This window comes from Cydia pomonella, chromosome 9 (assembly GCF_033807575.1).
Source record: "Cydia pomonella isolate Wapato2018A chromosome 9, ilCydPomo1, whole genome shotgun sequence".
In the NCBI taxonomy this organism is placed as follows: Eukaryota; Metazoa; Arthropoda; class Insecta; order Lepidoptera; family Tortricidae; genus Cydia; species Cydia pomonella.
In genome coordinates, this window is record NC_084711.1 from 21,764,704 (window position 1) to 21,779,032 (window position 14,329).

General features: G+C 37.6%; 1 protein-coding gene across 1 annotated transcript; it reads right to left on the reverse strand.

Annotated features, from left to right (window-relative positions):
- Positions 1 to 317: 317 nt before the first annotated feature.
- LOC133521663 (uncharacterized) lies at positions 318 to 2,176 on the reverse strand. The gene is made up of 2 exons (XM_061856749.1): positions 1,777 to 2,176; positions 318 to 749 (listed from the first exon to the last, which is right to left on the reverse strand). Exons 1-2 carry the CDS (start codon positions 1,952 to 1,954, stop codon positions 580 to 582), a joined length of 348 nt encoding a protein of 115 aa, XP_061712733.1. The 5' UTR covers positions 1,955 to 2,176; the 3' UTR covers positions 318 to 579.
- Between the last annotated feature and the right edge of the window lie 12,153 nt (positions 2,177 to 14,329).

Genomic DNA, 14,329 nt, shown 5'->3' on the forward strand with positions numbered 1-14,329 from the left:
AGTTAATTCTTCGTATTCATCGTGAAGGTATAATATTATAAAAATCATCATAGTTGTTATAGCCATTGCTACGATTAAATAAGACTTCCTCTTTTGCTTTCTTGCAATTATTTTATATTTCAAATCAACTTCGCATAATTTTTCAATCGCATCTAATGCAAAAACAAAATTTTTGTAATCACTGGAGTAGTAATTTCCCATAATAATGGCCCCAAGACTGTTGAACCCTAAGAAAAACATTTTAAAATGGTTTTTAAAAAAGATTTTTGTACCAGTATTTTTTTAATAAACACTTTGAAATTTCAGTTGTCATAAATGATAATAACAAACAACTTTGTAACCATTTAATTTCATTGCGACATCAGGTTTGCTTTCAATTTAATTTTTATAAGTTACTACAGATTTATAAGTAGAACATCGTATTTGAAATTCTTCCTCGAGTACAATCAGTTTACCCCTTGTATGCCTCGTGTCAGAATTGATCATTGAAAAAGTGACTTTGACATTTAAAACAATAGCTTTGAATTCCCATGCATGGACCCGTGTCTCAGCATACGAGAGGTTAATAAAAGACCAACATTAAATAACATGGTTAAACTGTAACAGTATGATGGTGTAGTTGAGGACGACAGCGAACATGTCGGTAAGTAGCTCAGCGCGCACCGGCAGCGCGCGCTGCAGTCGCACGCGCAGCGGCGCCGCGTGCAGCCGCCGACTCAGCGCGCGCGCCGACCGAGCGCACTCAGGCCCTGGAATTTGACAGAATAGATGTTTTATTGAAAGCGGCGAGCGTCCGGTAGGAAGTGAATGGTTTTTCTTACTAGTTACCATCATATTGTTACCAGTGGTAACAACTGATAAAAAGTTCTATCACGAACTTGTATACTTAATTTAATTTACAATTAGTACGATGTATTTTGAAATAAACGTTAATATTTACGTATCTCCGTAATAAAATCCAATGTAATAAAAGTGAGCGCCGTAAGGACATCTTAATTCTCCCAGAATCCGTTTTAGATATCTTTAAAAAAGGCCCATATTACTGCGCGATAAAAATATATAATAAGCTACCAAAGGTTATAAAAAATATACAAAAAGTACATTTATTTGCAAATCGACTCAAGACTATCCTTATCAAAAAATCATACTATTCCATAGACGAATTCATGCAGCGATATAGATATTATATAGTAGTAGCTTCACAATTGTTACACAAATTAGTTAAGAAAGATCATATTTTAGATATAAGTAGCCTTATGTAAATATAGTTTTAAGGAAATTGCCATACCCCACCGGGGTGCCTTGTACTTGTACCATGGTATGCAATAAATGATTACTTACTTACTTACTTACTATTTTAACTTGTTTCTCGTAAAGCTCAGAGCGTGCGTTCTGTGGCCGAGGTATAAATTCCTTAAATGGGGCCCACAGATTATCAGTTTGCCGGACGATATTAGTCTGTCAGTTAATGGCAAATGGCCACACACAGTTCCATTTCAGGTTTCGGCCTGACGACTAATACGAACTGAGAGTACGGCCACTTGACGATTCCGGTCAGCGTCGATAGATATCGGCCGAACAGTCCACGATCTTGGGGCGAAAACTGACGACTCTCAACTGCTAGTGTTCAGTCGCAGAGGCGGCAGTAAGCCAATGCCGGCAGGCAATAATTGCTTATGTTATATTTATAGGACCAGGGACTGAAGGCAGACTGGTAATGGGACCTTAAAACTACTTTTTACAGTTTGCGACACATGGCGTGGGTAAGATCCTTACTTGTTATGAGTAAGTTGTGAAGCTTAGCCAGGTTCTGATTCAGTATATCGGCCTCGTTATGGAAACGTTGTCCCCCAACTAGTATCAGAATCTTTATCGACATGTATAGTGTTAACGTTGATATGTAATCTATGACGTTGGGGGCGTATAAGAATTCCTGAAATGAGAAATAATTCATTCCCGTAAATTTACAAAAGTTTATCGAGATATTTTGGGGGCACAGAGAGCGGATGCTGCCCTTGTTAGTATCGTTGGTCGCACGCAGAAGCAGTACCAGCCAGGGTGTAAGGAATATTGAGATTAAATGGGGTCTTAAATAATAATTTTATAAAACATCATTACATGTACATTTTGTCTAAACTTTACAGTAAACTCAAGAAACCTTGTAATGTGGGTGTTCCGACAACGGTAGGTATATATAATTTGTTGTAAATATCAAAATATTCATCACTCAGTGACTACTAGCGCCATCTATGCGCAACTTGTAAGAAACTGTTTTTATACAATAAAGCTGTCACTGGAAATCATTCGAAGCAAACTCGTCGTTTTATTTTAGGTTATGTGCTCCAGCAGCTTATAATTACTATTTTACAAGATATTAGTCAGAATTATCAGCAGTTTAGCGGGATAGACTAAAGGACTTGTGTGTTTTACGATTGGACTAAAAAGTGAAGTAAAACTGTGCGAAAATAGTAATTGGTGGAAGCCGTTATTGAAAATCATGGCTGCCAGCTCAAGTTATTTAGTGAACGTACCGAAATTAAAAGGTCGCGAAAATTATAGTGAGTGGTGTTTTGCAGTTGAGAACTTTCTGGTACTAGAAGGCATGGTTAAGTGCATAAAATCAGATGCAGCTACGACGTCGACAACGACAGAAGATAGCAAAACGAAAGCTAAATTGATTTTGACAATAGATCCGTCTATCTACATTCATATAAGAAATGTCGAGACATCGTACGAGTTATGGACAAAATTGAAGCAACTATTTGATGACTCTGGTTTTACAAGAAGGATTAGCTTGTTGAGGAATCTTATATCAGTTCGACTTGAAAACTGTACATCAATGACGTCCTACGTGACTCAAATTGTTGAGGCGGGTCAGAAATTGTCCGGAACGGGTTTCAATATAAGTGACGAGTGGATCGGTTCTATCATGCTAGCGGGATTAAGTGAAAAATATATGCCGATGATAATGGCCATAGAACATGCCGGCATGGATATCACCACGGACGCCATTAAAGCTAAGTTGATGGACATGGAACCGGAAAATAGTGATGTGACTAACGCTCTAGCATGTTTCCGCAGCCAACATAAAAAAAATAACAAGTCTGTGGTTCGCAAGGATGGCGCGGCCGCACAGACGTCATCTGTCAATGTCAAGGAGAAACGAAACGTCAAATGTTATCAGTGTAAAAAGTATGGACATTATCGTAATCAATGTGACAAAATTGAACGTGAAAACAAAATAAGTCATGCTTTTAGTGCTGTATTTTATACCGGAGACTTTCAGAAAAGCGATTTCTACGTTGACAGCGGTGCGAGTTCTCACATTACTTGCAATGAACATTGGGTGATTGATGCTTGTTATTCAGGCTCTTTTGATAAAGAAATTATGGTCGCTAACAAGACTAGAGTACCTGTGATATGTAGCGGAAATATGAATATCACGACTTCAACTAAAGAGTGTGATTACGACATAGTGGTCGAAAATGTACTGTGTGTTCCTAGCTTGACTACAAACCTTTTGTCAGTTAGTCAACTGATAAAACAAGGAAATAAGGTGCAGTTTACGGTGAATGGATGTAAAATCTTTAATAAGAAGAGAACATTGGTAGCTACGGCAACACTTATAAATGGTGTTTATAAACTGGATACAGTGACATGTTTTGTGGCTTCCGTAGTAGAATCGCCGTCCCTGTGGCACCGCCGCTTAGGTCATGTTTGTAGTCATAGCATGAATAAAATGCAGAATGCTGTAGAAGGCATCAGGTTGGAAGAGAAGGCAGATATTAGCAAGTCAAATTGTGCTGTGTGCTGCGAGGGAAAGCAGAGTCGGTTGCCTTTTGCTCATGAAGGTAACAGAAGTACAGAGCTGGTGAATGTAGTGCATTGTGATGTTGCAGGCCCCATGGAAAGTCCGTCTCTTGGAGGCTCCAGGTACTTTCTTCTCTTTATCGATGATTACAGCCGCATGACTCATGTGTTTTTCTTAAAGAATAAAAGTGAAGCTCTACAGTGCTTTATGGAATATAAAGCAAAGGTAGAGAATTTTACATCAAAGAAAATAAGGAACCTACGCAGTGATAATGGTGGAGAATTTTGTAATTCAGATTTCGATAATTATTTAAAGCAAGCGGGAATAATTCATCAGAAGTCAAATCCATACACGCCCGAACAGAACGGTTTGAGTGAGAGGACAATACGTACGGCTACAGAGAAGGCCAGATGCCTCTTGTTTGAAGCAAATCTTGGTAAAGAATTTTGGGCAGAAGCCGTTAATTGTGCTGTTTATTTACAGAACCGCATTGTGAAAAATGGGCTGAAAGATCGTACACCTTATGAACTGTGGACAGGGAAGAAGCCAAATCTTGCACACATCAGAGTATTTGGCAGCACAGTCATGAAGCATATACCAAAAGAAAAGAGACTCAAGTGGGACAAGAAATCAGAAAAATGCATACTTATTGGTTATCCTGAGGATGTCAAGGGGTACAGAGTATACAACCCTACGACTAGAAGTATCACAACTAGTCGTGATGTCATTATAATGGAAGATAAGTATACTCATCAAGAAACTCTTGTTCCAGTGGATGATATGCTAGAAGAGTCTGCACAGAGGCCTGGTCCACAATGCCCAGAACCAGTGGGGGACACAGACAAGGTCAGTGAGCTAGAGGACTCATTTGTTTCCACAGGTAGCACAAACTTAAATGATGAAACTTATGTGCCCTCAGAAGAGTCGACAGTGTGTGATGAAGACCTGAATACAGAAAATAAAAGGGTTTTTCCAGTGAGACAACGAGGAAAACCTGATAGGTATGGTTTTATGTGCATGAACGATGACCAACCTGATAATGAGCTCACACTGAAGGAAGCACTAGAAGGACCAGAGAAGGAGTTTTGGGAGCAAGCTGTGCAGGACGAGCTACAGAGTTTCCAGGACAACAAAGCATGGGAAATTGTTGATGCTCCAAGTGGTGGTACAATAGTGAAGTGTAAGTGGGTTCTTAAAAAGAAGTGTGACTCAGACAATAATGTGCTTTATCGGGCAAGGCTCGTGGCTAAAGGTTGTACTCAAAAGTATGGTGTAGATTATGAAGAGACATTTTCTCCAGTAGTTAGACATACTACATTAAGGCTTTTGTTTGCACTGTCAGTTCAGTTAAACTTAGATATAATTCATCTTGATGTCAAAACAGCTTTTTTGAACGGAGACCTAGATGAGACTATATACATGCAGAAACCAGAAGGTTTTGCTTGTACTGATGACAAAAAGGTACTTAAATTAAGTAAAGCTATATATGGTCTCAAACAGGCATCCCGTGCTTGGCATAAAAAAGTGGACAATTGTATGTTAGCAGATGGTTATAATAAATCTAAAATAGAACCATGTTTATATACTAAAATTGTTGGTAATTGTAGAACCATGGTAACATTATATGTAGACGATTTTTTAATTTTCTCAAATGACCCACAAGAATTAAAACATCTGAAAGAAATGTTAAGTAGTAATTTTAAAATTAAAGACTTGGGTCAAGTCAGAGAATGCCTCGGCATGTCAGTTAAATTTGATACAAAAAATAATGTTGTTACTCTAAGTCAAGAAAAATATATTGATCAGATATTAAAGAAGTTCAATATGTCAGAATGTAAGACTGCAAATACTCCAATGGAGGCAAATTTAAAGAGTAAAAGGGAAAATGTTACATCGGGTCAAAATCCCTACCAACAGCTTATAGGAAGCTTAATGTATCTAGCGGTCTTAACACGACCAGACATAGCTTATTCTGTGTCATATCTTAGTCAATTTAATAACTGTAATAATGAAGAACAGTGGGTTTATGCAAAAAGAGTTCTAAGATATTTAAAGAAAACTAAAAATATAGGTTTAAGATATTGTAAAGATGGTAGTGTCAATATACAGGGCTTCGTAGATTCAGATTGGTGTAGCGATATTAATGATAGAAAATCATACACAGGATTTTGTTTCACAATGTCTGGATCGGTCATATCTTGGAGCTGTAGTAAACAAAAATGTATATCGCTTTCAAGTACCGAAGCTGAATATGTTAGTATTTCAGAGGCCTGTAAGGAGGCGGTATATTTAAGAAACTTACAGTATGAAATCACAAAGAAAATGTACAAAATTACTTTGCATAATGATAATCAAAGTGCACACAAATTGTTAGTTAATCCTGTATTTCATAACAGAACTAAACACATTGATGTAAGATTTCATTACTGTAGAGACCTGATAACTAAAGATATTGTTATAGTTAAGTATTTATGCACAGCTGATATGCCAGCTGATTTACTTACAAAAAGTTTAAGCACTGTTAAGCATTACAAATTTATGGATGCCTTAGGCATTGTAAGAGTGTAGGCAACCTTTATAGTGTTTTGCCATTTATTTAGTTATTGTAAAATATATTTTGAGTGGGGGTGTTGTAAATATCAAAATATTCATCACTCAGTGACTACTAGCGCCATCTATGCGCAACTTGTAAGAAACTGTTTTTATACAATAAAGCTGTCACTGGAAATCATTCGAAGCAAACTCGTCGTTTTATTTTATAATTATACAAATACTCAAATAGATAGATAACACCTATGACTCAGAAACATTTGTGTTCAACACACAAATAAATGCCCCTGCCTAAAAAGTACTAAGCTATTGGATAAAAGCGATTTACTAAAATACCGGGCAGCGAGATATTGGATGAAATTTTTTTGTAATAAATTTTTTTTTCGAAGAAGGATATTTTACCTCGGTTTTTAAATAAAGCGTTCCTTGGTACAAAATTGTTATGTAAAATATAGTTGATGTAAATATCGACAGCGAAATCTGCAACAACGCAATGTATATTAATATAATGCATATTTGTGTTACAATTGTTTTTTTTTTTAAATAAAATGTGTTGTGGGATATCAATTTAAAAGCACTTCCAAGCATACCTATAAATAATAAGGCATTTTCGAATTTTGAAATGAACATAATTATACTATACAGGTTACTGAATATGATTGCTATACTTCACAACGGAAAAATAAACAAACGTGGTAAGACTTACTAAGTACTTAATATATAGGATTGCAGCAAATCGCCGTCAACCGTCAAAGGGCCCAGAAGGCTGGCCGTATTTCCTCGCTGCATGGCGATAGGTACTTATAGGTACGTATGCGCTGTGCGAAATAGTAGCCAGCCCTCTGGTCGCCCCAAGTCTCTATTAGGGGCGCCGATTAATTTTTATACAGCCGTCGTGCACTAGGCCCCCATGGCTCTAAAGTTTCAACGCCAAACGCCGCAAACATGTAGCTGCTTCCTAGGGCAGCATATTTGCGGCATTTGAGGCTTTCGGCCGAAGATGCTGCAGCACCAGCAGCAGCTTGGAATATGGGAGCGAAGTGGGGTATTAATGCAAATAGCATCCCAAACTTATAGCGACCGACCTTAATGGTCCAAAGCACCAGCATTATTCCATTAGCACCAGAGCCTGTTGGGCCTCTTGCCGTCGTCCTTGGCGACTACTGGGCTCAAGGACTGCTAGTAGTTTGGTACTAACGAGGGCCCGACGAATGACATCATTAATACTGGCGTGGTGGGGGATCCTTGGAACGCATGAGAGGCCATGGTGGGCTAGGAGGTCCACCATGGAGCCGCATTGACAGCGATGTAGCTAGTTAATTGATTCTACTACACGTAAGCTGAATGCCAGGTGAAAGGTAGTGTTATCAGGGGAAGTACGAATGTTTGGAGAGGGCAGTGGTTGCACCTGCACCCATAGACCTGACTTTTACTCCGCAGTCGCAAGGAGATGAGCTCGATTTATCAAACTAGTTAACGTATTTAGAAGGATTTTCTGTACTAGTTGACAGAGCGGCTAGTCCCATTGCCTCCGTGAGCAGATTCTGTGTTCTGTAGCGAGGGGGTCTGTGTTCGAACGGTTTATAGGCCAAACTTTCTTGGCCTTGGAGCAGTGTGCGGCTTCCATGGATCCAATAGAAGAATCTAGTATTTTCCTTATGCACCGAGGATAAGAACGCAGGTAGAGCATCACAAGAAATTTTGGGAATACCCAGGCCGCCGAACCTAATGGCAAGGTTAGCCTTGGTACAAGATCTTTCGTGAAAAGGAATATTGAAGTTGGATGTGAATATTTCTATTTTTAAGATCAAATTGGGATATTTCCGAAGTTATCAAATTTTGAAAAAAATTGGGATATTTCCAAAGATGAGTTCCGCGAAGAATATATGTAAATTTTGGGATGAAAACAATGCTTAATGATACGAGAACAAAACAATGTCAGAATAAGATTAGTTCGATTTTTTTACTACTTATTCTATGCCCCATTCCGGCTGTTACCTGGTCCAAAAGTGCCAAAAGTACTAGCGGTGTTGCCACGTTGCACTGCAAGTGAGATTAGCTGGACCAGGTAAGAGCCGGAAAGGGGGTCACAATCTCTCAGATATATTTCCTTAAGTAAATTAATAGTGAGTAAACAAGTAACAACAGTCCACAATATATTGAAGTTGTTCCGTTTTGAAAAGCTTGCTGCGTAGTATTACGTGTCAGTTTCAATCTTCTAGATTAACAGTGTGACGGATGTGAACAAAAATCGCGACTGTAACGACAGTAAGTCAATTAATTAAGGAGATTGACAGTGACATCGCCCGTTTTTCACAGCTCGCAGCATGCTGCATGCTGCAGTTCTTAAGCCAGAATTAAGCCGTTAAATGCTGTAAACCTGTGCTCCAAAGCAATTCTGCAGTCGGTGGCAGGTTACTCCGAGTAGACGGCTAATTTCACCCCACATTTCTATTTGTCGAATAATTTGTTCTGCTTCGTCGCTATTTTGAATATCAGCACAGTCTGAGTCTAAACTATCTGCCGCCGTCGATATGGACTCGTTCAAATATTTAAGTATTTTTATAACGATATCAATCAATACGTAGTACACAATACTTTCATAGTAATATCTATTTTCCAATGAAACGTTTAATAAAGACATTGTCACCACCAAACTATTAAATGAGGTGTTCCAGTCATTATGAATATAAATCATTGTAAGGATGGTCATAGTTGTTATAGCCACTGTGACGATTAAATAAGACTTTCTCTTTTGTGTTTCTGCAATATTTTTATATTTAAAATCATGTTCGCATAATTTTTCAATTGTATGTAAAGCAGAAACCATTTTTATGTAGTCATTAGAGCAGTAATTGCCTAAAATAATAGCAACTAGACTATTTGACCCTACGAAAAATAAGAAGTTTACATTAAATATGAATGTCATGGCACTTTTGGTCGCGAGTTCATCAAGTGATAATTTGATCACATAAGCAGTATATATAAACACCAAAACGCTTTCTACAAACATTCGAATTCTTACAAAATATTTCTTATTTTTATTATAAGAGGGGAAATTGCGGTAAACGCACAGCACATTTTCAATAATATTCAGTAATTTTAATACACTCAATATAGACATTGCGACAATACGTGTTTCTAACTATCATACTACTTCAACACTGGACAATCCTTCCATTATAGACTTGAGTATAAGTCGATAAAAGTAATTTCAACAAATTATTGATGACATGAATTGATTAGAATAATAAATATCAATTCAATTAATGAAATTGCCCATAAAGGTAAAACAGAGTTGATGTAATGAGATTCTGAGACAGTAGGGAAAGTACATACGTACGTTAGCTAGAAAGCGAGTAAGTGAGTGACTTTCAGTATTAATTTTGACTAGAGTATCCAGTGTCAAAGTTATATAACATATCGAAACACGTATTGAGGCAATGTCTACGTTAAGTGTATTAACAATACTTAATATAATAGAAAATGTAGTATGCGTTCACCGCAATTATTCTTCTTACAGTAAAAATAAAAAACGTTTTGTAATATTTCGAATGTTTGTAGAAATCGTTTTGGTGTTTATATTTTCTGGTTATGTGATCTTATGTTCAATTGATGAACTCGCGACTAAAAGTGCAGTTACAATTACATTTGATGTCTTTTATTTATTTTTTTTGGTTTCTAATAGTATAGTAGCCATTATTTTAGGTAATTACCGCTCTAATGATTACATCAAATTTGTTTCTGCTTTAGATGCAATTGAAAAATTATGTGAACATGATTTGAGATACAAAAATATTGCAAAAATTCGACAAAGGAAGTCCTATTTAATAGTAGCAGTAGCTTCAGCAACTATGATGATAATAACAATAATCTACCTTTACCATCAATCGAACAACTTAACTGATAATATTGAGTTATTAATGACATTTTTATGCATGTTCTTTGAAAATAGATATTATTATGAAAGTGTTGTGTACTACGTTTTGATTGATATCGTTGTCATAATGCCTGAATATTTAAATGAATCCATATTGGCGGCGGCAGAAAGATTAAGGTCAGAGTCGGAGTGTGCTGACAATGCTGATATTCAGAATAGAGATGATGCAGAACAAATGCTTCGTCAACTAGAAATGTGGGGTGAAATCAACCGTCTACTCGGAGTAGCCTGTCACCGACTGCAGAATTGCTTCGGAGCACAGGTTAACAGTACTTCACGATTTTATTCTAGCTGAAAAACAGCTGCAACATTTCATTTCATTTATTTCATTCTTAAACAATACAATCATTGTGTTACATCACATTAAATAACTAAATATTTTGGCTCAGTAATCCAAAAAGAATCTTGCCTTCCGAAATGACATATTAAATACAATTTATAAATAACAATAGTAATACAATTGAAACTAATACTAAATAACAATTGCTAATACCTTAAATTAGCGACTTATCAAATATTTCACTAATACTATAGCAGCATCCAGTCAATAAAAACGTCATCAATCCGTAATGTTTTTTAGATCAGTAAGGAGCTTATTAAATAGAATGACTGTCTGATATTTTGCGCAATGTTTAGCTACCTGAAGATTTGGAAAGAAGCTGCGCGTTATGTTTATCGCCCTGTGGCTGAGCGAGACGATAGACGGTAGTGTGGGGTGTTTCTTAGAGTTGCGGTTGTTGCCGCATTAGGTACATGAGCTTCAAAGTTAAGTGACCCTTCCTGCAAACAAATTTATATGCAGGGGGGGGGGATCACTTTGAATCTTCCTGTAATATTGAAAGTGGACAACATCGCCTTTTGTCCTTAGAAGTCTAAAATAGACACACATTGCAGCATTAGCATTCCGAAATGGAACTTAACTTTAATTCAAGGATTGGGTTACAAAAAAAATGTAAAAACGTAATCTAATTGTAGGCGGTGTTTATTCATCATTTTCTGAACGTAAAAATTGCAACTAACATAAAATATACATGTTATCAATATCGATAATCTTCTTAATGTGCTCCAATAATTTACTTTATTCCGAATTTCGAAAATACCTTCTGAAGCCTATTTTAAAGTACTGGTTAAGATTTCTTATTAAAACATTGTTGCAGATTTCTCTATCGATATTCACATTAACTATACTTTCCATTACATCATGGTATCAAGGAACGCTTTACTTAAAAACCGAGGTAAGGAAAAGGAAATCGTTCATAAAATATCATCATCATTAGCCACACCATCTGTTGTAGATGCTTGTTGCGGCGTTTGTGTGTTTATGGGGCTGGGCATCGCCGTTGGCCTATAAAGTCCTATAGCAGCTAACATTTCTTTCTTTAATTGTATTCTAACTTATACCTATTTTTTATTGTTGAAACCCGAATTCTGATTCCAGCAAATGATGTACAACACAAACATTGCAGATGACACGGTTGCATTAACACTTTATATAACGATAAAATTGTTCACGATAGTTGGTGGACAACGTTTTCAAAACGAGGCTGATAAACTAAATGAGAACCTGGCTACTCTTCACAACTTACTAATAACAAGTAAGTCTGGTAGGTAGGTAGGTACTTTGTAGATTCTGCATGCTGTAGCTTCAAAACAAAACAAAACTTCCGTGAGACACAGACATTAAATCGGATCCCTTTGTTTGACATAATTATTGAAAGTCATAATGTAATGATAGTCATATTATCATTAGTCATAACTCTGAAACCGTTAACTTTTCAGGAATTTCCTTAGATTATCCTATAGATAGGTTAGGTTAGGTTAGGTTTGTTTTATGGCAATCCTGAAAAGTTACGCGTTTCTGAGAAAAACCAAATTATGACTAACGAAAATGCGGACAAACAATACATTATGACTTAAAACTTTATGGGAAACAATAGAGACCCACATTAAATATATTAAAACTCGCGTATTGTACGTCGGAAATTGCTCGACATGTTTCTCTTGTACGAGAGCATGCGTTGACGCAGACTGTGGGCTGCATCTCTATCTCTGCGATCAATTGCTTAGCGCGGGCGACAGTGGCGGTAGGAGAGACAAGAAACTACCCTCGTTTTCAGCATTGTTGTCAAATGATGGGTTGCACACAACACTCACTACGTCATTCGCTAAAGGCATGAATGCAATAAATAGTATGAGTATGAGTAAGGTTCGTCCGCACTGACCACCGAAGTAGTACGCAAAAAAGTTATCCAGCTAGAAGGCACTGGCCAACGAGAATCATGGTTAAAATTCGGATAGTGACTAACTTCATTTCGCCTTACAATACGTGAGTGACAGTTTTAATATGTTTAGGTAAGTAGTCTGAGTGTGCAATTATGTATACTGAGTAAACGTACGAGCTGGCGACTGGCGGTGCGTGCGCCGCAGCGTTCGTGTTAAACAAATGAACTCAAGCACCTTGGTACTCGCCACTGAACTGTATACTTAAGAGGAATTCCTAGTTGCGATTTTTCCATACAAAAGCTCTCCACTGTTTCCTCCCTGGATTTTTAACCTAGAGCAACGATTTTTTCAAATAAGATCAATATCATCAATATCTGTGCCGCTGTGTTGTGCTTTTTTGGGTTTTTTTACTTTGAAGAAACTTACAGCGCCTCTTAAATCGCAAAAACGGCTCAATTGCATTGGCTGCAAAAAAAGGTGCAGTATACAAATATGACAACAAATATCCAAAACGTCAGAACATAGCGGAATAGATTATTTCTTTTTCTTGCAGTTTCCAAAATTTCATAATGATTGGTTGCGCTTTGGAAGAGAAAACAGTCGAGAGCGAAACCTCGATCTTTGAGTTTTTTGCGTGGGAATTTTAGTCCCGAGCTGCTGAGGGTCTTCACACTTACGTACAAGTGTACAAGTGCGACAGAGAGGCAACACGTCGAACGTGGTTCGCGGTAGGCCCTCAGTTGTCCTTATCGCACGCACCCACTAGCCCACCGCAGCGCGACAGAAACATAGCTTCAAACATTCCAGATTTGAAACGTTGCTCAGCTACGAATTGCTTTTAATCTCTATCCTGTATGTCAAACTCCAGGGCCCGAGGCGGATAAGTGCGCTCGGTCGGCGCGCGCGCTGAGTCGGCAGCTGCGCGTGGCGCCGTTGCGCGTGCGACTGCAGCGCGCGCTGCCGGTGCGCGCCCAGCTGTTTGTTGATATGCTCGACTTCGCCCTCAACTACACCATCATACTGCTACAGTTTAACCATGTCCTATAATGTTGGTCAATAAATCACTTTCACCCCTTCGCATGGCAAACTCCCTCAGTCGTTATTTTTCATAAAATTTACCATGTAAATGGTGGTCAAAGAACTGGGCTATAACCGCGAAAATCGAAGTTTGTCAATTACGGGCATTTTTCTCTGTCACTCCAATTACGACTTAGTGAGAGTAAAAAAGAAAGATCCCCGCAATTTGTGAATTTCGGTTTTCGCGGTAGGCCCCCTTATACTTATGTATTTTCATCTCTCCTAATCGGAAAGTTCACCTTTCATAGGCTGATAGCCGGATGGAAAAATGCATTTCCCACCCTAGAGTGGAAAGTATTTTTTTTTATTTGTACTTCCAGCAACGGCTAACAGCCGTATATACCATATTAGTCAATTAAAGGCTCTCATATCCGCATTTTCATACCAAGTATTATCGAAATTAAATGTCAATTGCACTGCATTAACTATTAACAAAATACACTACTTTTATTTAGTATTTAAATGGATTAAATAAATATAAATATTTGTTAATAAATCAATATAAATCACTACATTTCTTGTTTGTGTTTGACTTTCCTCATAGTCGAAATGAAAAGTAGAGTGTATACCTCGGGTAAAAGTAACCATGTCACCCTCGAACTATTGGCGATCTCACTTCGTTCGAGCGTAAAAATATCTCGGGTGATATGGTTCACTTTTCACCCTTGGTTAACAATCTATATACTATTGTATGTATAAAATCGTCTCGAAGATAGTAGATGGACGTC